Raw genomic sequence first — 26,380 nt, 5'->3', positions numbered from 1 at the left:
AAGTGGTCATGTTATATTATTAATAATGAATCAAAAGCTTTTGTACGGTCAAATACAATTCGAACTATATGATAACATGTTTAAAAGAAAAAAAAAACATTTTAATCTTCAAAATCAACAAATAAATGTACAATATAAGTTAAATTTATAATTCAAAGAAACACACAAAATTGTAAAATGATGTGATGATTTCATATAGTTACATTTTTGCACTAAATCATTAGTTTTAAGGTCATTCAGTTCAGCATTAGCACCGCTGGGGGGCGGTGCAGGAAAGAGATTTCTTAAGAAAGGAAAAACTCTTTCAAGTAGAAAAGTTTTCACTGAGACTGAAACTTTCTTTGCTTGTTGTCCATATGTCCACACTCCTCTTCTGGGGGACATTTTGTTCTGAGTGAACGCTTTTTTTTTATTGGATATATGATTCGGTATGGGAAGGAAATGTTTCCGAGCAGCAGTGGAAACCTGGAATGAAACGACTTTAGAAACCCTCAAACGTTCACCTGGAAGCCGCGCATGGAGAGACCCTTGGGTGGTCCTCGAACCCCGCTTTGGAAACGACCCTGTCCCTGCCTCCACCTCATGCAGCTTCTGAGGTAGAAAGTCAGTTCTTTTAGTGAGCTCAGGTCGACTCGTTTTGTACCGCTGCATAGGTGGAGCAGTAATCAAGTGTGGAATTATCTACCTAAGAAAAACCCAACGCACAGCACAGGTGTGTCGGATGAAAGAACAGGTAAGCAGCAGCAGGAGACACAGTGATGCAGAGGGAATGTGTTTCTGTTACACCTTGCATTGATCCACTGATGAGCTCTATGAACAATAGACGACATTTCTCATGCATGAGTGTGGTTTTACGTGCGCCCGTGCCCTCCTACACACTGCTGGACGGGTTTTATTTATAAGTGTCTGCTTTTGTGAACTTTCTCACATTTGTATTCTACTGGACCTTTTTACCTTTCACATGCGGTGCCACTGCTAGGAAGCCATTGGACATTCTCCGGAGCAGCTCGGGATAATACGCGTTTTGTGATGGAGTGGCGTGAGCAGTCTGCTGTCAGCAGTGATGAAGCCTACTTGGAGGCGCAGAGGTGGATTGAGGTAAGCAGAAACTTTCAAAATGACCTTTTTTTTCTTGACGTGTTTTAAGTGATCTAGCTTTAAAAAATCATAAAAAAAAGTTGGCAAAAAAAAGTTGAATAACCTGAATATGACAATCCAGGAGAGTGTCTCTATTATGTTCTTTCTGTTTGAAGGCTTAATCTCGTGTATGATGACAGTATTACTCATCTCTGAGTGCACTGGAAAGACTAATGTGGTGGTAAAAATGTGCTTTTCTTTCCCATACATTCCATAACTATGCTGTCTAACTTTAACTTTAGATTTTTTGCTTCACACTTCAGGAAATCGAATCTTTGACAAAGAGATGAAAACAGAAAAGTGTCACTCTTGATCTCAAGTCTTAGGTTGCTGCATCACTATAATATGTCTGTGTTATCATCATGTGGCTTTAAACCATTCCAAGCATTCTCGTTGAGTACAGCTACATGGATCTGACCCCTTTTTTCTAGACAGTTTTCTTACTGCCTCAGATCTTAACGCAGACCTGCTATTTAACTTTGTATGTTTCCGAAGGCTGTAAGGCTACAGTTACAAGCATTTAACTCAGCAGAGTAATTAAGGAAATCTTTTATAAATGATCTAAGTTGTTGAACCTGACGCCTACTGTAAGCACAGGTCAACCTGGATACTTACACTGACTGAATGTCCACATGGTTTTTGGCACTTGTTAGACTCTTTGCCATGCACAGGAAGTTCAAAAGTTCCAGGTTATTTCAGGTGTTAGTAATGAATACAAAATAAAACAGGCACATTTATGGAAAATATGTAATATGATGGGCAAAAAAATGCAGTTTTTATGATCCTTCTCAGGGCATAAATAACGACTAACCACCAAAATCTTTCCGACAGTCCCTTTTTGATTCCCATAATGTCAAACTATGTAAAGTTTTCCGTCCAACTTCCAGCCAGACTCTCAGTTCGTTCTTTTCTTTCTTTACAAGCGAAGTGAAATTATGTTTCCTTCTCCTCGTCGGCGGGGAGGCGTGGAGCTGCGGCATGGCAGTAGCTAAACAAATATTGTTCTAATTTCACGAGGAGGGAATCTGAATGCTTGTGATGTGACATCAGTGTCTCTCGCACTCTCACACTGGCCCATTGTGGTGGCTTTACCTCGTGGAGCTGTGGAGGGAGGAGGTAGATTGTGGGGGGGGGGGGGGGAGTAAGGAGGAAGTGAATAGGTATAGGACTATAAGGGTACAAGCCACTGGATGCGTTTTTTCTTTAGATATGACAGATTTGGTGTTGTGGAAATAAAGAGTAATCAGAGAGGGAGTTCTGGCACGGTTGGGGAAAACAGTTTCCCTTCAAAGAGTGAGCTTTGCGGTTATTGGATTCTGCCCCTGAATGATTAACAAACTGCTCAGCTTCACGGAACTTTAAACAGACGCATGTGTGCATGGCGAGGTTGGTGGTATTGTTAAAAAACGAAAATGGTCTGGAGCCTGTCACATGGACGCATTCCTGCATTAGCTGCCATGGCTGTGAACATATTTCCCCTCAGAGCTGGCCAGCTGTCAGCACAGGGCACCGCGTCCTGCTACCACAGGGCTCGCTGGAATAATAGAGGTCCTTGTTAATTGGATAGAAAAGGCTGTAAGTGTGACTGTTATGACTGTCGAGAACAAGCGGCGTTGTTAATGCAACCCAAAGGTCAGAGGGGCATGCATGTGGCCGTCTGTTACACAAACACTTTCTGTCACATTATGTCTGATTGACGGCCTTTTCTGCTCCCACCGATGGCGTTAAAGTGATTGCAGACGGTTATAGTAATAAATCACAAGCAAAGGTACGAGTGCCAGTAACATTATGTAAGTTTTTTTAAACCAGTTTGGCTTGACCAGTATTAGTTTCAAAAATCTTCCACTCGGGAAAGGTGTTTCCTGTAATACTTGGAACACCTCTTTAAACAGGTTTTAGGCAGAGTTTCACTTCAGCCATTGATCTAGTTTCAGGTCGTGTAACAACAAAGGCTTTAATCTTTAATCTCCATCAGATTTCAGCTCAACTTTTGATTTTTACTCATTAGCACTTCTTTGTGTGTCTGGTTGAAATAGTCTGGAATCAAGCAGCCAATCAAAGGCAACACATTCCTCTCAAGTTTTTTTTTTTTTTCTTAAATTTTTCCATGTAACACTGAACCCACTACAGGACTCCTCATGGTGTCCATTAATATTGAACATGTTTGAATTAAGGGAAGAAATCATTGAATTGTCAATTAATCTGCTAATTGTTTTGTAGTTTGTTATGGACTTTTATTTTGTAGTAAAAAAATGAATGGTTTGTATGTCATTTGTTGAGTTGAGGTGTAAATCCTCTTACATATTCAGGCAGGATGTTGCTGTCAACTATTAGAATATTTTTTTATAATCACAGATTTAATGAAGTTGTATGGTCATTCCAGATCAACAGTAGATAATACAGCTAGCCATGAGTTCAAACTATTTACAATTAAAAACAAAATAAGATGTCAAATAGTCAAACGATATATAGATGAATAAGGCGTAGTTGAATGTGAGTGAGGGGAGAACACCTGCAGGAGATTTACAGTAGTAGAATAAAAACAGGTAGCATCATTACACCTGTTATCAAAGCAAACTCAATTCAGTCCCCTCCTCGAGTATTCATTCAGTGGCTTAAACCTCAAGGCTTAATATCTGACAACATCAAAAAACACATCTCTGCATGGTTTAATATCAGTAATTAGAGAGCATGTTTCTGTAATCAACAAAACGTGTTTAAACTGTTTCAATGTTGTTTGTTTTCCCTTTTTCTCCATTGTTGATGCTGCAGTCCTCGGCCCTCATAAATAGCCTTCCCTGACCTCTGTCTCTAAGTTGTTTTTCAAACCGGGATCTGACTGACTGAACCGGTCATTAGTCACCTCATTGTAGCTCCATTCTGTGTATTAACTGTCTTGATTGGGGAGCAATTAGCAACTAGGACGCATGCATTCAGATGTACTCTCGTGAAGCCGAAACCTCACACAAGAAAGCCATTCACTCCAGATTCATGTTGACGCGGGCGCTTTTATTCTGAAATGCTGATGGTGTAGATACCATTCTATTCCGAAGTGGTATATTTATCTCTTGATAAGATTGCCAAAGTATTTGTAGAATGTCCCAGCTGACCTCACATGACCTCTGTGCTGTGGAGAAGGACCAGAGAAGTTTAGGGACAATTAAACTTTGAATACTGATTTGCCTCAGTGCCCTGCATGAATAAACAATGGCTGTGGTCACGGACCCGGAGACTCCTCAATTTTACCGAGACACCATTCTTGCTTCCCGGCAATAATAATAATAATGAATTTCACACATGTTTGGGAACACTTTAACCCTCCAGACCCAAATAAAACTCACCTAGATCCCTCACTTAAAATAGATATTCATTGACCCAATACCACAAACAGATTGGAATCAAGCACTTCAGATTAAAGCTCCTGTGCTGACTTTTTTAGCTGGTTATGAAACAGGCTGAAATTGATAATGATGTCTTTTTATGACCTCAAAAAGCAAACCAGACCATGAGCCACATGAAAAATTATTTCTTTACTGTTATAAATAATGCCTGTAACAGCTGCTGGTAGGTGTCAGATAAAGGCCGTAACAGCCTTTAACATATTCCACGGCCAAGACTTTCAGATGGTGATACTTTGGACTGTTTAAAGAAAGCAGAATGAGATTTCTTTTGTACTCAAAAACATTTATAGAACATAAAAATTCAGCAAAGAGATAAGATGTACCACTTTGTCCACAGGGGGCGCCAAATCAACATAAATGAAAACATCCTCAGAGGAGCTTTAAACTTATTATAAAAAAAACACAACTTCATCTTTAATTTGATATGTATATGGCTCCTCACATATGATTTACTTCATTAACATTATTCATGCCTGACATGGTGCAAAAACACGATGATTTAATGAAAAAAAATACTCAAAGCTCTTCTTACAAAAAAATGCCTAGGTTTGAGTTCGGCCCCTGGCTCCTTTACTGCATGTCATACCCACTCTCTTTCCCTGGTTTCCTATGCCCTATCAAATAAAGCCTCCCCCCAACAACAAAATCTTGTACTGCATGAAACTAAGACATGTCTGCACCTTTATCCCCCTCAGCAAAGCTCTATAAATGAACAGTTAAGTGATTTTTGGAAATTCTCATTAGAAAAGAAAAAACTTTTTCAGCCATTTTTAATGTTACACAGACGAGCTGTTATTGAAAAACTCTGCCCCAACCTCAAATCTCCCCGCTAAACCAGAGCAGCAGTATGTTGCTGCAGATTAGACTTGTTATCCCACATGGCAGGTTCAACAGGAGAACAGGGGGAGGGGAGGGGAGGGGAGGGGGGCACAGCAGGCTTGGATCTGAGGGGAGTTAATACCTCTAATGATGACGATAGAGAGGAGAAAAGTATTTTGTTACAGCCAGATTAGTGCCAGGGAGGGCCCCACATTAAACACATAGACTGGGGAGATAATGTCTTGTTTTTCCTTTTCAGTATGTTGGCTGATGTCATGTGTAATCTCCAAGAGGGGGAACATCAAAGTAATAAAACACCTGAAGGCTGCAAGAAGGGATTAGAGTGAATGTGTTGTTTCTGCCTGTACTGTCTGTTTGCATGCATTCTGCTGCCCCCACATACATAGAACAGTAGGGGTCAGGATTTCATATGCCAAGTGCTGCAGCGCCTCACTGATCACACACTCAGTATGTGCTTGTGCGTCTGTAGCTTTGTGTTCTTAGCTGTGTTTTCAAACCTTAACTGATCAGGGTTTTTTTGAATTGAAGAGTAAGAGGGCTGAGATAACATTGTGTAATCTAGAGGAATGACAAGTATTTAAGGACACAACCATCTCAGGTTTCCCAGGGTGTGTCCTGAGGTGTAACACGACTTTGTTTGAAAATAATAATAGTGTCCTCCACTCAGTCAGTCCGTCTAATTGGCCTGCTTCTAGTTTCTCCTGCTCCACTTAAAATGACGGCCCATAGTTAGCGATGGGCGGTAATTGTCCTGGATTCTCTTAAAATGAAAAGGGCACAAAAACCTAGTAACTCGACACATCTCATCAATTTGATTTTGTAAGACTTGTTGGACTTGTTTTGCATTGTGTGCACACAAGATAGTGTGCAATTTGGTTAATGCCAGCTGTCTCATCTTACTGTACAGTACGTGTGCTCATCTGCTCTATTTGCCGAGTAAATTAATTGATTTACTTGCAGACCTAAAATCAAACACACACAGAAGGTGAAGTGAGGGAAGTGAAGCTGCACAAAGTGATTTCATACTTCATTACATGCACCCAGTGACCATTTGATAAGGTACACCTATATCTATACTTATACCTATATCAGACATTGGAGCATTTCTGCAAACTACTTGTGTAGCACTTTGTTGAAAAAATACAGCAATTGTATTACTCCACCAGAGGGGTTTCCAGAGGGGTGGCCAGGGGTGGTATGGGCCCCCATTGAAATCTTATTGGCCACCCCAGGTGCCACCCTCAAATCCTTAACTCTGATTGGCTATTTGCCTTGCCAGTGGTGGGACATGTGTTGAAATCCTCTTTTCAGGCTGTGTTGCAACAGGCAGCTCATAGTTTTCAGTGTGCAGATGTTTCGTTTGCAATTTTTTGCGTTTGGACATGCACCTTTTGAAGAATTAGGCTTAGAAGATATATTTGTTGTCATTACCTTGTGTGACTCAACAGTTGATGTGATTTCTGCAGACAGAAAGGGTAAATACATGTTCTTCATTCATGTGTGTGCACACAAACTTCAGGCCACCCCTGCAGGAGTCAGTGCCCCAGTTGGGCCACCCCAGTCCAAAAGATCTGGACATGCCCCTGTTCTCCATGTATATATGTATTTTAGATTTAATCCATTTATCAAAAAACATCTGACTCCACCTTAAGCTTAATTTAAACATATTGCACCTTAATTACAAGATTGAACCTGCATGCAGTGCTTTTTTAGTGCAGGATTAAAACAGAACAAATTAAAAAAAATATATAAATAAATACATAAGTTAAACAAGTATGACAATTACAATTTTAAAATCCAGTTATTTACACTTAAATGTGAAGAATATATCCCCGTAACAATAATATCACCCTAACCCTTACCCTAATATCACCAGTAGTTAACACTTAAAGCAGCAAATGAAGCAGCACCTAAAGCAAAGGGAGTCTTTAAAACAGACTTCTATAAAGTGTCTAAAGAGGTTGATCAAATAAAAGTAAGTAAATGAATATTCATAAAACAACAAGAGATTTTAATATAATTGTGCAAATTCAGTACATATACTCTTGCAATTGTTTTTAAGTAAGTACTTGTGTTGGTTTTAGTAGCTCAGGTCCTGATTGGTCAAGGCGTTGATGGTGAAAACATTCCAACAAAACGGAGCAGGAAGCTGTTAAGGAGTGGCCTTCAGTATGAATGTGATATGACATAACAAAGCATGTAATGCAGATTTCATCTAAGTTACAGTTTGCAGATGTGTTAAAGGACAAAATCAAGGGTTCTGTTTGTGTACTGTATGCAGTGTGTTACAGTGTGTAAGGCTGCACGTCATGCATGCAGTGTGTGCATGTTTCCCTGCATAATGACTCTTGGTGTTCCCGCGGCGGTGGTTTTGAGATCATGAGAAAGGCATGAGGCTATAACACAGCGCTGTGCTCCTCCACAGCTCCAGATGCTGCCATAGCTTGTCTCTGCGGCTTGGGCAAGCCTGGCTCCAGCACAGATTTAGCACAGCTTCTCGCGTTTTTCCAGCAACTCTTTTCACATCGAAGCAAGGAACAACAAAGCACTCAGCACCTTCTGAGGAATACCTGAAGAACTCAACTCTCTCCCAGAGACACACTGTAGGAACTCAGGAGGAAATACCTCTGACTTCCTCTGCTACTGTTCTCAACATCCTACCTTTCTTCTCCCAGCCCTCCCCACACTAACCCCACCCCACCTCTCCTCACCCAGCCCCTTCTCGCTATTTTGCTCACTGTTTTTGTTTCCCTTTTTCTTTCCAGGCTGTAACCAAGAAAAAATTCGGGAGCAACGACTTCCGATCAGCACTGGAGAATGGCGTTCTGTTGTGTGAGTAAGTATGCTGCTTTTTCCCAGGCACCTCTCTCTTAAGCCCTACTCATTCATACGGGATCCCTCCGCTCTCCTCCAGGTCTACGTAAGTGTTGCTGATATTTCCCAGGCGGACCCCCCGCCGGGTCACTGTTTGTTTGTGAGCCCAATAAAAGTGAGCCTCTGTTTTCACGGCTGCACAATAGAGGCTGTTATCTGTAGTTTTTTCTTTGAATGTTTTCAAGCTTCAGATCTGCCCTCTGTGGTCTTGTTTGAGAATATGAAGTGTGATCTATTTTCAGAGGAGTTGTTTTTTTTTGCATGTGTGACAGATGTTAGAGATCTGTGGACGGGCTGAGTGCCCATCCTTACTCTAATTTGAGCTGTGCAGTGAATGGAAAGCTTCTTTTTGAAACCACATTGGGAAGCAAGAGCAGCCTGCTTTCTCATTAGCTCGTCTGCATCAAGAGTTTTGATGAGCAAATTTATCTACACAGAAATGTCTTCTTATTCAACAACTCCTCCTCTAAGAGTTGTGGCTTTTCTTAGATCTTGGATGTGTGTGTGTGTGTGTGTGTGTGTGTGTGTGTGTGTGTGTTACAAACAGAGTTAGCATCATGTCCCTTTCTGCATGTGTGTGTGTGTGTGTGTGTGTGTGTGTGTGGGATGTTCTGGTGGATGGACACAGTGATGGGATTTGCACGAATCAGCAGGAAGCTGTAATTACAAGCAGCCCCATGCAGAATCTTCCAAACCTCTATTGGCTTCGATTCAGGGGAGAAGCGCTCCATTCTGCTGATTTGAGCCTGACTCCACTGTTCGCTCACTCTCGGGGAACATCAGAGACACTTCCATTCGCAGAGCTGTCCGTGTTTTCTCAGCGTGAGGAAGGGGAAGACGGGAGATTAAATCGCTTTCACCTAGAAACTCAGCGTCCTGTCCCATTGTGTTGTGGTTATCTCGACAGCTTGGGGAGGATTGTTTAGTGCGGGGTCGCACACATGATTATATCCTACTTGGCTGACAGAGTGTTTGTTATCTGATGAAATCATTACACGTTTCTATTGTTTCACGGCTAAATGAGCAACATAGACCCAAATGCCTTTTGCATTCTTTCTTAACAACTATTGTTTTACCCCCCCCCGCAACATCCCATCCACCCCCAAGTCTGTCTGCTGAGAGAGCAGAAGATAAACACAGTAAAAACAACCAAAACCACTTAATCTATCAAAAGATTTCATCTTGTGTTGAGATTTAAGATGAAGTTAGTGAAGCTATACACAGTTTTTTTATCCTTAATTATGTGCACATTTTATTTGGTATGTCTAGCTAAAACCATTTCAACTGATATTAAAATGAAATGTCAAAAAGTTTTCAGACACTAGAAATGATTATGATAATTTTCTGCAGTTTATCAGTGAAGTAGTGCTTTAACTAATCTTTAACAAGCTCACTCTTCCATGTCTTCATTGTCCTTCAGATTACGTCATCAGATACAGATATAAAACAACTGGTTTTCCAATCTTTAACATCAGATTTATTTTGTAGTGTAAAACCTTTAATGTAAGAATGCAGCCCAGAGTAAATCCAGTGTGTCTGCAGAGAGAGAAGATGAACACTACCTTAACAACTACTGGCCTCTTCACATCTGATGTTGGGTTAGGGTTAGGGTTAGGGCTCGTGTATTTCTTCTTCTCTATATTTAGATTTGACTCACAAAACATAACTACTAGTCCATCCAAAGCATTATTGAATGCTACGCGTTACTGCCTCTGCAAAAGCAATCCAATGATACACTGTGTCTGATGATGTCATCTTTAAAGGGGTATAGTAGAATTAAAGCTCATAAAATGTGATGTTGAGCATTCATTTTTTTAAGTTACCTTTCATGCTTTAATTCTTCAAATTTGAGGTTTCAGGGGCGCCAGTAGCCTAGTGGTTAGTGTGGGCACCCTATGAGTGGAGGCTGGAGTCCATCAATGGGCGGCCTGGGTTTGAATCTGACCTGTGGCTCCTTTCCTTTTCATGTCATTCCCCACTCTCTCTCTCTCTCTCTCTCTCTCTCTCTCTCCCAATTTCCAACTATGTTATCCACTGTCCTATCTCTCTAATAAAGGCATTAAAAGCCCCAAAATAAAACCTTTAAAAAAAATGTCTTCTTCTCATGTTGGACAGTATTCTTCCATTTCTTATCTTACAAATAGAGCAAATAATACATTTTTAAGTGATTCAAAATGTTGCTGGCCAAAAAGACATGGGGCCCATATTCACAAACATTCTGAGAAAACTCTCAGAGAGCTCCTCGCTTAGCTTAAAACGTCCCAGCAAGGGTTGATTTAGGAGCAGATTTGGGAATATTCCCAGAGCACAGTGTACAGAAACATTTATCTTAGCGAGGAGGTGATGTATGACACATTTCAAAAGCTGTGATTGGTTAATACAAATACAATCAATTTCTCTTAGTGAAATGGATTAGACGTAATCATATAATCTAGTTAAACACTGTGTAATTATGAGCACTATGCAATTAACATCTCTGTGTGATCATTTGTGAGACATACTTTAAATAGCCTACAAAATGTTTGAAATCAGATGCCCACTTGTGCAGCGGCCTCTTCACATGCTGATCATAACATCAGAACGTGAAAGCCTAAATTGGTGATTGGAGGTAACACATGCAGAGAAACTCAACATGCATGTCTCACACTTTGCACTAATTAAAATCATAGATGGATTGAAATGTCTGCATGAATAATTTTGGCTGTTCGCCCCAACTATGAGTCAATAAGAATATTCTTCATATGTTGTGTGAACGTGTTTGGAGAGCATTTCTCAATTTCCTCCTCAGCTTGAGAAACTCTTAAGCCTGTTAAAAATCCTCCTCAGTGCTCCCAACAGTTTAACAACTTCGGAGCTCTCTTAAGGGCTGAGAAGCTTGTATCTTTACCAGGATCTAGTCTTAACTTTAAGGGGGAAAATGTCATGATTAAAAGAACTTTCTTAGACTTTTTTTTTACCAGGAGCAACTCTTAGTACATAGGAGGCTTTGTGAATACGGCCCCTGATGGTTTAGTGAATCTTTAAGGACTTTTTTTCACAGTTTTCTGGTTTCAATTTGTAGAGAGAAGTAATAGAAAACATTGAGCAGACTGATCATTAATTAATCGTCCTTAGTTCCTGCCCTATTTCGAGTACTTGGAGTACATTTAGCTTCTAATTCTTTTCAAATTGTTACTTTTTGCAATTCCAAACTGAGTAGTTCTGCACTTTCATGATGGACTTCTTTAAATGTCTCCGTTGGTTTACCTTTTTAAATTCAATATTTTTCTGAGTGTAGCCTACATGTGACAGTTCCGGGTTTGTTTGGGGTTGCTTCGGTTTAACAGGGTGTGTTTTTTTTTTTAGAAGCAGAAGACCCCGGTGTGTTTACATCAGGGTGCACCACCGACCATTTACTAAACTGAAGCCAGGTGGCCCCCATTAAACAAAGTCGTAAACACACAACAACACCCAGACTTTTTTTTTGTTCCTTCCTTGCTAGTAAGACCAGTGGAGCCAATGACCTGGTGCTTTCACTTACCCCCCTTTTTCTTTAGTCTCATATGTTTTCTCTCCCTTTCTTTTGCTTGTAGTGTGATCAACAAGATCAAGCCCGGTGTTATCAGGAAGATTAACAGGCTGCCCACACCTATTGCTGGACTGGTGAGTCTTTTTTCCCTTTTTATGCAGCTTAAAGATTTAAGATGTGCCATGTTCATTATGCTTGAAAGATATTTTAACACATTACTTTTAACAGATCATCGTAGCTCTCTTCACACATAGTTTTTATCCTTTACTGCTTTGTTCTCCATGTTAAGGTAATTTCTGTTGTTGAGTGCGAGGTGCAGCAGCAGCAGCAGTGGAGCTGACTGGTGACAGGTCTCAGGCTCGGCTGCCAATGAGAGCGAGGTGTTTGCCTCAGTGGCTTGTCACTCCTCATATCCATCCACGCTAATAAGTCCGTTGAACGTGGAGCTGCTTGAAAGGCCACCAGCCGCATTCGAGCGCTCCCTAAAATACGATGTCTGTGATCCTTGAGGCTGCGTTCAATCAAAACCGTCCGAGACAAAAAGTCTTTGTGCTGGTCTGATAATTAACTTTTGACTGAGTGACAGGAGTTCAGAAGGCGGCAGACTTACTTCGCGTAATAATCTGTAATTGAATCAGTGTTTCTCATCACCGTTTCGAGGCGTAGAAATGTCTTCAAATTTTCGCCGCTTGTGGCCCCAGTTGAGATAAATGTTTTGGGAGTGTCTGCATACAAGACGCTCTGGAAGTAGAGGGTTGAAATCCCTAACCCTTAAACCCATCCCTCACAAAGCCTGCTCTCTTGTGGGAGTAATTGAGTCCAGCTGTCTGGAGGAATTATAGAGAACCCCAACCCTCAGCAGCCAGTCTGAGTGTGTCGGTGGGCTCAGAAACACTGTTTGGCAACACAATGACAAGTCTGTGGCAGAAAAGAACAGACAGGCCTGAAGGCTGGATGTAAACAGTAAACATAGTATTTTTCGGCCTCAAACAGTGTACCATCATATGCGTGTTATGACATAAACCGAATGTCCTGCCAGTTTGTTTTGAACTGTTGGTGATATCACTGGCTGGGCACCTGCTGAGGTAGTGAGGTAAACCATCTCCTCCATCATTCAGTGGCCATGGTGTGGTATTTCCGAGCTTGGACACAAAAGTGAAACCACCTGATCATAAATTCTTCCAACAAATGTAGAAGACTCCCGGTTGGCCCTGCAGCGATCAGTGTTGCTGGCAGCCACATGGAGAAAAGAGCTCTTCAAACAAACATCCCTCACTCGAGCTCTGCTGGGAGAAGATTTCCCTCTGTTATCTCGCAGCTTTATGAATAGTAACACGTCTGCTCTTTAAATGTTTGCATGAAGTGCTTGAATAGAAATGACATTGTTCATTTAGCATCAGTTAGCATCATATCTCCACTTAACAGGTGCATGGAGTAACTCACAAACACATTGTTTCTGCACTCGAAAGAGTTTTCATGTATCTATAATTTACTTGAGTATTATTTTTCGGATTATTTTTTTAAATATAAGCCCCTATATAAGCATTCCCTTAAAGTCGATTTTTCACACTTAAATATAATAGAAATCAAGTATCTCCTCTGAAAATAACTCTGAGTCATGACTGTCTACAATGGGTGTAACACCCGAGTCCCACTGTCTGTGATGTTTTCAGAGTTTTCAGAGTCCTCTCTTCAGTTTGTTTACATCGCCAGGACAGCAGGCTGACTCCTCCCCTCACGTATAAAAGTTGTTTAATTGAGGGACTAGAGAAAAGAAGAATAACATACTGTACTCACTGCTTAACTGTGTTTCTAGATCACGCTCATTTCAGGTAAATTTACATGCAGTGTGAAGATACCAGCATAATAAAGATCACTAGCATTAGCATGCTAACACAACAATGCAGCGCGAGTTGTTTTGGTTTCATGCTGGTGCTCAAGGGCGACATCTGCTGGATCAAAAAATCACATATAAAGCCTTTAAAATCCTGCTGTCGCTTACAAAACAGAAACGGCCCCTCCTATTTACACTCTATCATCCTGGTCTGCACTCACTATGCTCTGCTTATGATAGCAGCCTGGTCCAAACTTCACAACAAGGCCCTAAGTCTCTGACAAGACTCTTCTCCTCTGTCGCCCCCCAGTGGTGGAACCAACTACCAAACTCCACTTGATCTGCAGAGTCCCTTTGCACCTTTAAGAAAAAGCTAAAGACCCAACTATTTTATGAACTCCGACACAATTAATTATATTGATGATGGCAATTTCGGATGGTTTTGATGCTGTCGATGTAGTTGTTAATGATGATTATATTAACTTTTTTTTTAAAGTTCCTGTCAGCACCTGTTACCGATTGGACTCAAAACTGTTTGTTTGCATCTACTGACATTGATTCCTCCTCTCTAGATCCTTGATTGTGTTGTTCTTTACTCTCTGATGTATGTGATAAAAGTGTCTGCTGAATGAATTGAAGAATTCTATATTTTAATCCAATTATCTATGCTTGTAGATTTACATCAAGTACATTCATTTTTGTTTTCAACCTAAATGGACAATAAAACACATGAAGGGTAGTGATGACTGATGAATCCATTGAACATTGATATCAGCCAATGTCGGCCCTGTTGAAAGACATCATTGTATCTGCAAATAATGTGGCATGCACCAATGTCAATATCTGATGTGTATCTGTTGTGTCATCAATTTAATGCTGGAAAGCTCATATACCCAACTGCTGATTCTAAGGAGAGGTTTTTTATTGGGCAGAAGACGTCATCTGTTGGACGAACTTAGATCTGTTTAATGGTCAAACTTACTCACACTAATACCATTTCCTTCTTGGCCTCTCTGTGCAGTTGGAGAAGACTAAACTGGGAACATGCCGCTTTAGTGGCATGCTTAAATTCCTAACAACATGTTGTTGGGGCTCTTTTGGTTTGTCATGTAGCGGCGGCATTGCGCAGCAGAATGAAAGTCTTGCTTTATTCATGCCTCATTAACAATTAGATATGAGCTTTTTCTACCATTACGCTCGTAACTGTTGTCTTAGTTTTACTATGTGCAAGATTTCAGCACTTAAATGGATACCAGGCTTCTTCTGGTGAAATAAAAAAGTCCCGGGGAGGAATGAAAAAGAAACAGAAATCTCTCTGGTTTTTGTGGAATATTTAGCAACATTGGCTCCAGACTGGGACTATTCTCTGGCTTTACTTTTTGTTCTAGGGAATGTTTCCCATGTCAGCACACTTCTCCGCTTGTTTCTGAGCACTGAGTGAGCTGTGGGTTTGGGTCACGGTACCCCGGTTTGGTCCTGGTTCTACTTTAACCAGCACTCGGCAGGAAAAACTGTTTTTTGCGTTGGGGCAGTTGGCTACATGAGCCCACTTGGCTCAATCCAGAGGGACGGTGTTAAAGATGACTCCACTGGCTTCTGCCCATGATAAATACACTTTCATTGACGTGGTGCCGGATGTTCCGCATACACAAACTCCTTGGTGGGTTGAGGCAGCAATGGGAGGAGATAGACGGACAGTTTCAGTGGCCCTCAGGGTGTCTTTACTCCTCTGAATGTCTGTGTAATCATCTGTGCAATGACAAGAATCTGACCATGTTTTGTTACTGTGTTTGTGTTGTATGGGTGCATGTTATGACTGGATCTGACTGTAAGGATACAAAGTCTTTTATTGGGGCCGTTCAAGTATTCCATCTTGTGTGGATAGCCCGATATTTTAACCATAGCTCGGCTTCTAGTGGGAGGCACTGCCATGGGGTCAGCTGAGGGTAATTGCAGAGTATGCCCGTCTTAGAGAAAGAATGCAGCAGAAGAAGAAATAGAGTGACCGCATTGTGACCAGTATGGAAAATGATCCCTTTATACCAAATCAGACACCTTAAGAGTCAAATCTTTCTGTTCTTGGTGTGAAGTGCTTAAATCGGAGTTCTCCGGTCTGTATGAAAGGATTAGAGGCTGCTGGATGGGTACAGCATATTTAGCAGGATTATGTGCAGGCACAAGTCAGCATAACATTCCTTCGACATCATTATCTCTGCATGTTCTGGGACTTACTGTCGGGGGGGGGGGGGGCTTTTAATATGTTCATAGAGCTCTCTGTCAAAATGACATTCATACCGGAGTGATATTAAAAGGCATGTGCCAAAGGTTGTGAGTGAGATTTTCATCTGTATTGCAGTAATAAAGCTCAGTGATGTTTTACAGCCTGAATTCTTTTGGAACATAAAAATCATATCAAGTATTATCGACATCTCACCCAAAAGTTCAGTGAGCTAGCTGAGATTGTGACTGGCAGACTTTGGCAGCCTTTCCCAAACTTAAGACAGCCGCGCCCCGCTTTAAAATACAAAATTACTCAAGGGCCCTTTGTAAAAAATGTTTTATGACTACAACTATATCTTTCAGAAAGGGTAAATTATTGGACATTACAACATGATGTTATGGCAAGATAGACACAAAACTTTACGAAACAATATGTCCATGAATAGTCATGACACACCTTACTAATCACTTTAAGGATTGACTCATGGTAAATCATCATTATTGTGATATTTCTTTTATTTTTAAAATTGGTGGGCTTTTTGTGGCCCACTTGCAGTACCCACACGGCCCACCAGGGGGCCCACACTTTGGGAAGCACTGTGCTATGGCATGCATTTGTCACTCAAAGCCACAGTTCCCAGAATTATGCATACCTTTCAGCTTATAGATCATTTAAACTGTTCAGTATTAAGAAATGGCAAACTACTGGATGTATAATTGTCATGCAAAAGAAAATGAGCTATAGTGCCAAAAGCAAGATATTTTGTACCAGGTTGTGTAAACATGTTCATTTCCTCTGTGAAGTGTGGCATTTTAACATGAGGCTCTATGGGGATTGACTCGCTTTTGGAGCCTTTTTCAGTTCAGTTCAGCCTCAAGTGGCCAATCTAGGAATTGCAGTTATTGCACTACAGTGCTGCTTCATTTTACACTGGAAGATGGCGCTTGCCTTTATAAAAAATATTGCAGCCCAAAAGTTACATTATCTGTCAAGATAGCTAGATACCTAACACATGTTATACCTGTACTTCAATGTACATTGTACTGCAATGTGGTTAGTGCTGAAGTTTATGACTGTACCTGCTGTACGCATTGATTTACAAGATCATAAATTAAGTGTCACAGAAAAAATATCTGTCTGAACAGTTAAATGATGAGACGATACAGATAAAACAAGCCATTTACAACTCTTAATCAAATTCATGATCATGTTATCTAACAAGAGAAAGTAGTTGCCCCAGTAACTGAATACAAAGTCAAGACCGGGGGGGGGGGGGGGGGGGGTTATCCCTTAACTGTAGGGGCCCTCAGTGACCTGAAGGGCCCGGCAAAGTGCTGTTATGGGACAAGCAACTACTTTGTAAGCAGGGGATTCCTACACAGAGAGGTCAGCCCTCTCCTACCATTGGGTAATAAGCATGTTTGCCATTTAAATATAGAACAAGCTACCCCTCAATTATTGCAGCCCATGTTGAAGCCGTGTGTCATTACATGTAACCATCTTAAGCAGGGCTGTCCCGTTGGGAAGTGCAGGCTCGCAAACAAGGCCCTTGGGATTACAACAAAACCCCGGAAAGGAATGGTGTTTCTGCGGTTGATGATTTGTTTGACATGACTGAGGTGTCTGTGTATTTATAGAGCATAATGTGTGTAGGCAGTCTTTAAACTCACATCTGTGTAAATCTTGTGTACATATGAACCTTACCCAATAAAAGCAGACATTGTATAGGAAGAGAAACCATCCCTCTACTCCCATGTCTTCACGAGTTGCCTCAGGAAAAAAAAAACATTTGCCAGTTTCTGTCACCCGACCTCATGTTTCATAGCAACCAAATGTCTCCACAATACTCCGCCGCCCCGCAGATTTCACAGGTATTCTCGAGTGAAGGGCTTGGCAGGGAGGGGAGGGGACAGTTTCAGGGTGTGAGAAGAAGGACGCCACAGCAGGCATTGTGCTCCCGTGTGTGTGTGTGTGTGTGTGTGTGTGTGTGTGTGTGTGTCAGTTCTGCACTCGCATGGCCGGTTGGGTGGGACTTGTATCCACAGCTCTGATGTCATCCTTCCTGGTTAAGGCTTTGTACCCACCCTAACCCCGCCCACAGGTGGCTTTGCCGCTGTCAGTCAGCTCCTGTCACGCAGCCTCTCCCCCCTGCGTGTGTGTTTGTGTGTGTTCTGCACCGAGTCCCTTCTTATTTGCTACACACATGCTCCTCCCTCCCCTCTTGTCCGTCTCTGCTCTCCGCTGATATGAACTTTGGAAGCAATGAGTTGTAGGCTGTGTCCCTGCCAGGGAATTCTTGAGTGATTATTCTTCTGCCTCCGAAGGTGGACTGCCCTCATCCCCCGCTTTGTTCTTTTTCCAGGACAACCTAAACGTCTTCCTCAAGGCCTGCGGGAAGCTCGGACTAAAGGAAGCACAGCTCTTTCACCCAGGAGACCTTCAGGACTTATCATCAAGAGTTACAGTCAAGTAAGTTGTGATTTTAGTAAAAAAACAAACAAACAAAAAAACATTGTTATTACAAACCATTTCTATTCACAGAGTTGAGAGCCTCCTGTAAACTTGGGTTTTTAACACATTATTGAATCGACAAGTCTCAGCTTCTATTTCTGTCATGCTTAAAGAATGAATGTTTAATTGCGACTGTCACACTACATGGTGTTTCAGAGCACATGTTGTCTCATGTGAGGCACGATTCAAGCTACAGTTAAAAAAGGTCAGAGCTATTTTCAGTGTACATGATTTCCTCTGTTGGTAAACACCTGTTTTAGGCACTGCTCTGTGTGTCGCTGGAAAATATGATGGAGGGAACAACTGAACACCTTTTCATTGTATCCAGAGCTCTGGTCTGATGTTCTTATATTTGATCAAATAAGTTTCTTCTTCATGTGAGTTTGAGACATAATGTCCTCAGAGACAAAAAAAAAAAAAGCATTTATGCAGCGAACGGTTCAAGTTCATAAAGGAATTGATTATCTGATGGTTTTAACGCGGTGCTGTACAGCTTTGTCGATACGATAATTAGTGTGTGTTGCAAACATTTCCAGACGCTGCCAAGTGTTTTCTTATTTTTCCATTTAAGTCAGTTGCTCTTGTGTCTCTTGCATGGCAATCATGGATGTATGTGGTATGTTGAGCAACCTGTTCAGTTGTTACACAGGTGTGCCTTCAGGAGCAGGTGAAGTAAGGCAGCAGCGCTCAGGGCACAGTCCACCATCCACTGTGGCTCTTTGTGGCTGTACAACACTGCTGTGCAAGCACAAACAAAAAGTGCATCAGCAGCAATACCAGCAGGTGGTTAAACCTGGAGATAGTAGGATTAGATAGGATCTCCAATACATGACTGAAGTTGGCAAAATATTGCAAAGTGATGTCGTGAGTGTGAGTTTTTTTTTTCTGCAACACCAGATCTGCTCCTGATTTTTCACTTAGTTGTGCAATTAAAATCCGTCTGGATGTTCCTTTTTTGAGGTGTTACCACAACTTCCTGGAACATGTTTCCCATGATCCACCCCAAGACTTGCTCTGTCATTCTTCAGCAACCCTTGACAATGGTGTCGAAACCGCAGTTCTCACAGCGACGCTCAGAGAGGCAGATGTTCTGTAGAGACGCTGGAATATGAACCCAAAATAAACAAATCTGCCAGCCGTTTATCAAGACACACCCACCTCTCCCCACAGAGGAACTCACCCACCCTGCCCTGAGATACCGTTCACCCAAGTCTGATTCAGTGTCATAAATACGCAGATCGTGCCCTTTGCGTTATCACACACGTCCTCTGTTGCATAACCCTTTCCCTCGATTGGCAGTAAATAACACAAGTTATCATAATGTGGAAAATTTACTGTGAAGGCTGATTTGTAACTGACACTTTCTCCTATAATTAATATAACTATATATATAAATATTTTTTTTTAAATGTTTTAGACTGCATTCAAAAGCATTTCCAAATTCTATTTTTTTCCATGAATTCACTGAGTTTGCAACTCCCAATCCCAGTTTTACCCCCCGTAGCTCAGGTCTTTGACAGCATGTGTGCCAGTGTGTGCGTGCGGGGGTTTGGACTGAGGGGGCTCACTCTCCTATTTTTAGGTCCTGCCGGTCAAAGTGTCCACCAGGACTGATTGGAATGGTATCAGGACTGAAAGGGAAGAGCTTTTAATAGTGTGTTTTACGCCTGCCAGTACACCCCCACCCCCTATGCATACCCCTGCATTTGGTCTTGAAGGGTACACCTGTGTGTGTGTGTACATGTGAAAGTTTGACTTCACTTTGAAGCTAAGGTTGTGGTATTCTGAATGTCCCCCACGTGGGAATGTTTTGATTCAGAGCAGACATGTTCAGACATATGTAGTTTTTTTTGTGTGTTTTTAATTCTGGCAGCAGTGTGTTGTTGCTCACTTGAAATGTGTTCCATTCTTTCACGCTCTTATTTCTAAGAAGAACAGACGCTGCTTTGACTCATTCATTCGTCACAGGCGGATTTTTCTAGAAATTAATTCCTTACACTAACTGTGGATTTATATAAAGCATATTTGTGTGGGGTTTTGTGGTCTTTTTGCTTAGATAACTAGAATAACAAAATAGATTTCTTATGTATTTTCTTTTCCGAGGGCACAATTATGTGGTTTCCCTGCAATAGTAGTCACATCCCATGCAAAGAGAAATGGCACACACATAGTATAACACGAGGAGATAATCCCCAAATAAGGCTGCAGCCTATGGTTTAATTTCACTGTTGCTTATCAGAGTCGATGCAAATGAGGCCTCAGAGAGCAAAGAGAGAAAGTTGTCTCTATCAGCTGTCTTTGCTCCTGGTGTGTGTCCAACGTCCACTCCCTCAAACCCAGTCTGACAGGTGCCTCGCTCAGCTTCCCTGTTCCCTGTTCCAGCAGCAATTAGCTCGTTATCGTGCTTGTGCTGTATGTTTCTTTTTTCCTCACAAACACTTCAGTTAAACGTAAAGTCAAGGTTAACATTTCGATGTTTTGATCCATGTTGTTTAACTGTTACTAGTAACCTCTTTTAGCTTCGTTATAGCTTCAAACAGTACCGACATTTCAGTTATTTAGGGGCATCAGTTAAGCTCAGTCGTTAGAGCTGCTTCCCCGTGTGCAGAGCTACAGTCCACATCGCAATCGTCCTCAGGTTGGAGTCCTGGCCTCGACCCATTGCCCTCCTACCTACATTTCTTGCCTCACCCCAGCTGTCCTGTCAACTAGGGCAAGTAGGACAAAAAATGTATTTCAGTCATTTATATTGAGAAAGAAAGTTCAGTAGGTACAACAGGTGTCTCATAAAGTAAAGTCCTTGATGCACTGGTTACTGGTTTGACTCCCAACCCAAAACCATTTTGTGCATGTCACTCCCCACTCTTCTTCCCATCTCTCTTCAGTTGTCACATCATTAAATTCAAAAGGCCAGTGAAAAGTCTTGTGAAAAATTGTGGATTAATTGTGAAAACAAATAACCCAATGATGAAACAAATTATGAGTCACTCACAACCACAGTGGGCTCCAACTTGTATGAAAGGTGCTTTTAGGTCATAGCTATGGAACTCAGCCCCTCTGCTCTGAAAAAGAAACAAAATTACAGACGTTTGATTTGAGTCATCAATCACCTCCTTGAGAAAAGCTAAAATTCCTACGTTGAACGTTTGTGCTTAAATTACAGTTATTAGCGTGGCTTGTGTCTCTCTTTTGGTATGAAGATGAAGTCAGACATTGGCTGAAGTCATGTGGGCTGAGAGCAAATTTAATTCAAACCCCGTCTGTGTTGTCCCGGCAGTCATAAAAGATTATTGGATGTCTGCTTTGACCTTTGAGCTCAGCAGTTGCTGTAGGTTCTGTCTTAACACCCTCTGCAGTGTAAATGGCCCTGTCGCTTTGTGTTGTGAAATGTGCTGCCTAGTAAAGTCAGTTACAAACACGTTCATAATCCAAATGATCAAACAGCGTGACAAACTGTTGTAACAGTGATACAGACTGATAAGAGGGGAGAGTTTGCTTTACGGTTTACTCTCATGAATGACGTGTCGGTGCACTATAACCAAGTGCAAACACTCTTTCAACATGTAGAAGTGAAATAGAATCGACTGTATATAAAGATGGACGATGTGCCTCCACCTCCTCCTGTTGTGTAAAAGTGAAGCCCCCTCAAATGATGCTAACAGTGCTATTTTGGATGGCTCAAACTGTTTTTGGCTTCACTTTTGGTGAGCTGTTATGTTGCCCATCTTTTTATGCAGTCTTTGTGTTAGAGTGACCAGGCTGACTCTTACTCAGGTCTGATTCAGTTAGATCGACTGTGTCAGTTTCCAACAGCTGCCCAGGAAATGAGAGCATTAGAGCGCTGGGGATGAATCACTCCATCTGAAAGTGCTCGATTTAACTCCAGCCACTTCCTTTAGCCCCTTAGCTGTCGTTTGGAAATTCAGCAGCATGCAGCCAAGTCTGGACGAGACCCACAACTCAACACACTTGACAAAAAGGAAAAGACTCTGCAAGGTTTTCCCAAATGACACTAAATGTCAGCAGATTACTTGACACTTGACCTCTGTGAATGCTTTCTCAAGTGTTACTTGTCACGGAGCCGCTTCAACAGGATGTATGGCTGTAAGGGTGGATATTGCTGCTTGTAGAAACCAAAGATGTGCAGGCACAATGCTCTTAACATCAAACAATGTGCTGTTGTACTTTGGTCACCGAGGGACTCTCATTCTTATTCAGCCTTCTTCAGTGTTTAAGCTACAAGTGTTGTCATATTTTAGAGACATCTTGTCATTACAACAGTAATTACAGCATATCGGATCTGGAAATGAAAGGTTTATATTCTGTAAATGTTCTAAAACTAGGTTCATTTACAAAATTACTACACTAGAGTAAAAGCCTTAGTATGGTGGATTTACCCTCCACACTGGTATTTCCCTTTTAAGCCACATCATACTGCGCTACATCAAAGAGGAAAGTTTTGTACTCATTATTGTGCCAAAAAAAAAAAAAGAGTCTCTCCTTGCGATGGATCCATAGAATTAATATGCAAATCTTTCTTTAAAGATTTATTTTTGGGCTTTTTGAGCTTTTAATGGAGAGATAGGACAGTGGATAGATTCAGAAATCAGGGAGAGAGTGGGGAATGACATGCAGGAAAGACTATAGCCTCCATACATGGGGCACGCGCACTAACCACTTCACCACCAGCGCCCCATATGCAATTCTTTCTGAGCAAACTTACTGAGCTTCATAGTGACCCAGGATTGTAATGTTACAGTTCACCCTCCCTGCTCTCATATTTATTTTGAACAAAAAAACATCTGAAACAAACTGTACAGCATCATCTAAAACAGCAGGCAGCCAGAGTAAGCAAGCAGCCTGTTAATATAGAGGTACATTAAGCAGATAAAAAAGGCAAATATTTTACTTCTTAATTGGTGGAAGCAAAAAACAAAGATATATAAGGGAGTGGATGTTGGTCCTACACCCATCAGGTGGCAACAAACTGGACTTAAAACCAGCCAAAGGGTTGTTTTAACTGCTGGATATGTAAGAGCAAAACTATTGGCTAACAAGTAAGTCCTTTTAACTCTAAATATTTCAAAGGGATGTACAATTGCTTATGAATCCAGCTTGTGCTTCTGTGTCCTCGTGTCACAGACAGAACAAATCCCCCGCTGAGATGAGTCCAAAGTCTCATTGTTTCCGCCGTTTAGATCAGGCAAATTATTGACAAGGGTGGACTGCACTCCAAACCCCCCCAAAACAAAAAAATGCAGGAAACTGCACAAGTATGGTAGGAACATGAAAATTCAACGTCCTCTGAGGAATGTTTGTGACCTCCTCAGAACAATTGATAAAGGAGCGGCTGTGGTGATTACATGATGTGGATTATGCAATAGCATCCGTGGCTGAGGACCAAACTAAATGTTTGACATACCTGAAGGAAATTTGTTGTTTCTAGGACAAATTTGGACTGATTACACAGCTTGTTATCAGAGTTTATTGAACAATATCATATTTTGCACCTTTGAGCCATGTGAGCAATCTTTTGTTTGTGGTTTAAAGCTCCAAATTCATATTTCATAATACAAAAAAAACCTTCAGCGTGCGTTGTATGTTAGTATTTCGGGTGTGGCTCAATGAGCTGGCACTACACCTTCTGGTTTTATGTCTTCTTATATGGCCCTGTTGCACATCTTGTTGCAGCGTTGTGTGAACTGTGGGCAAATTGTAAAACACAAACCAGTGATGATGGAGAACAGCTAATAAAACCTCTACACCCTTAATGAGGCCGTGGCTGTAAAAAAAAAAAAAAAAGAAGGCCAACACAAGGGTTATATTTGTGCTCTGGGCTCAAATGGGGGAGAGAAATGCCAGCCTCACCCTGTTCCCTCCCTCACAGAGGCTACACTGTCTCTGATAAGTACGACACAATGATGCCAGACACTGTCTCACCCACAGCTGATTCCTCCATAAAAGCCTCTCCTCGTGTCTTCTAACTTTTTTTTTTTTCAGTGCTCCTCATGCATGAGAGCGTCAGGGTGTGCCTTTGTACCCAAAGCGTTTTATTAGAATGAGAGAACGCAGATGAAGGATGTTACGTGCGGTGTTGTTGAATGCTGCAGAGCAGGTGAGCGTCGTCGCACAGGTATGCTTCTGATCGCACATGCACACCCATTAATTTGAGGCTTTGGTTACACGGGGCTGTTTGTCTTTTAGGTATTAGTGTCTCAAAGACGCTGAGCTGCCTTTATCTCTTCGGTGTCTGTACTGTACGTGGATTGAGACACATCCTGTGGGCTCAGTCTGATAATTTCTCACCTGTAGATATTTCTCTTGTTAGCGTTAAGAATTGAAAGATGAATGAACTTTGGCTGATGTCACGAAGTTATTTGTCTAACATTTGAATAGTGACTTGTGCTTCTTTAGTTGTGTGTGTTCTCATTGTCTGTGGTTTGTGTTGGCACAACAAAACTATTCAACACCTTAAAGTCAAATGTGGTCATGTTTACAACGCTAATGTGACCACGAGAGCTCAGATTGACCAAAAATTGTTGTTTAGTTACCTGTTTTGTTATCAACTTGTTAATTATTAATTTATCTCTTATAACTGATGTATCTAGAGATGATCTGATACACATTTTGTCTTCCTGATACTAATTCTGATTCCAAGTCTGAAGCATTGGCCCATGCAGATACTTCTTTGATACTATGGTGTTAAAAATAAAATACACATTATTGTTATTCTATTACTGTATGTCTATATGAAATTGACCTGGCTCGGTACACTACATAAATCCTGAAATAGAAACATGTGTAGCTAATGATAGCAGTAGTTTAAAACTTCTTTATTGTGTTTTTACTGGATTGATTATTTTGACCTTAGATTAAAAGGTAGCAACTGATTTTACCAAGAAAAAACTTTTCTGAAAATCTGAAAAATATGCTGTGCAGTGTGAGATGCTCAAACATTTAATGCTTCATGCTATCAGTAGCTATCTGTGAACTTTACTCCCTGCGAGCATGTGCTGTCCTTTGCAATTATCTATGATAATTTATATGACATCAGTTTTATTTGCTCCTCTCATACAGTCGTTTCTATTGTCAGTAAGATTGTCACAATACCAGATTTTTTTACCAGCTGTTCTGTCGTCACAACAATAACAACAACAAAAAAGTCCCTGGCACCCGAATATCTGGGACGTCTAGGTTTTTACAACCACAAACTGCGGGGAAAATCCTGCACACTTATTAAATTGCACAAATATGCTAGCAATGGTTTTGCTCAATTAAGACGGTCTTTTCCACTTTTCCTCTGCTCTCTGTAAAATGGGGTTCGGGTTAAACGTAATGTTTGTGTGTATTCTAAACTATGCAGTTTGACCCGGCGTAGTCACCACATCTTCAGCTCTGGATTTATCTATTCACGTTGCAACTCATAGTTACTTTCTGTGCAGCTGCAGTGAAAAGTTTTGCCTTTTTTTTCCGCATTATGTGATTTAACTCTGGCAGAACACAGTAAGTGTTTTAGTGTCTTTCTTCAGTCTTCGCATTTCTGCTAGAAATTCATGGAAGAAGGGTTTCCCCGGCTGGTGAAGGATTGGTTGTCCCTCATCCTTTCACCTGCTTGACACAAGATTGGGGGTGTGAAAGTTTGTGTTAGCAATGCAGAGGTTGAGGCTCACAGCTGAAATGACTCTCCTGTTAATCCGTCAAACTGAGGGATTTCCTGTCACTTACTGAATTTACACTCGTCCGTCAAATCTTTAAAGAGCCCTGAACTGTCTTTTTCTGCATGATGAATAGAACTGTTTCACCCTTTTAACATCAGAAATAGACTGAAGGGGAATAGTAGAAAACATTATCAGATCATTTCGACCTCATCTGTTTGATGTGGTGTCTATGAAGTTTCTAGTTAAATAAAGGTGGAGTTTGTTCAGAACATTTCACTCTCCCTTAACTGCTATAACGTGCAAGATACACAAACACAACTCGCTTTCTTCTTTCAGCAAATTAAGTCACAAAACCCTAATGCGGTTATTTTCCTGTTCATAATGTTTTCATTGATG

General features: G+C 41.2%; 1 protein-coding gene across 11 annotated transcripts in view; it reads left to right on the top strand.

Moving 5' to 3' along the window:
• Nucleotides 1–554: 554 nt before the first annotated feature.
• Nucleotides 555–26,380, top strand: part of lmo7a (LIM domain 7a) — a 57,269-nt gene continuing 31,443 nt past the window's right edge. For 5 of the 11 annotated variants that reach the window (XM_065961830.1, XM_065961833.1, XM_065961828.1 and 2 more), the window contains exons 1-5: nucleotides 579–733; nucleotides 980–1,098; nucleotides 8,144–8,214; nucleotides 11,825–11,894; nucleotides 18,178–18,284. In XM_065961830.1, the coding sequence (XP_065817902.1) occupies nucleotides 1,030–1,098; nucleotides 8,144–8,214; nucleotides 11,825–11,894; nucleotides 18,178–18,284 (317 nt within the window). In that variant the 5' untranslated portion in view covers nucleotides 579–733; nucleotides 980–1,029. Of the gene's footprint in view, nucleotides 734–979; nucleotides 1,099–8,143; nucleotides 8,215–11,824; nucleotides 11,895–18,177; nucleotides 18,285–24,266; nucleotides 24,442–26,380 lie in introns of those variants that run through there. The other 6 variants (XM_065961835.1, XM_065961834.1, XM_065961827.1 and 3 more) reach the window with 4 other exon arrangements.

This window comes from Labrus bergylta, chromosome 13 (assembly GCF_963930695.1).
Source record: "Labrus bergylta chromosome 13, fLabBer1.1, whole genome shotgun sequence".
Classification (NCBI taxonomy): Eukaryota; Metazoa; Chordata; class Actinopteri; order Labriformes; family Labridae; genus Labrus; species Labrus bergylta.
The sequence above is the reverse complement of the archived record's forward strand: the minus strand, read 5'-3'. Positions and strand labels throughout refer to the sequence as shown.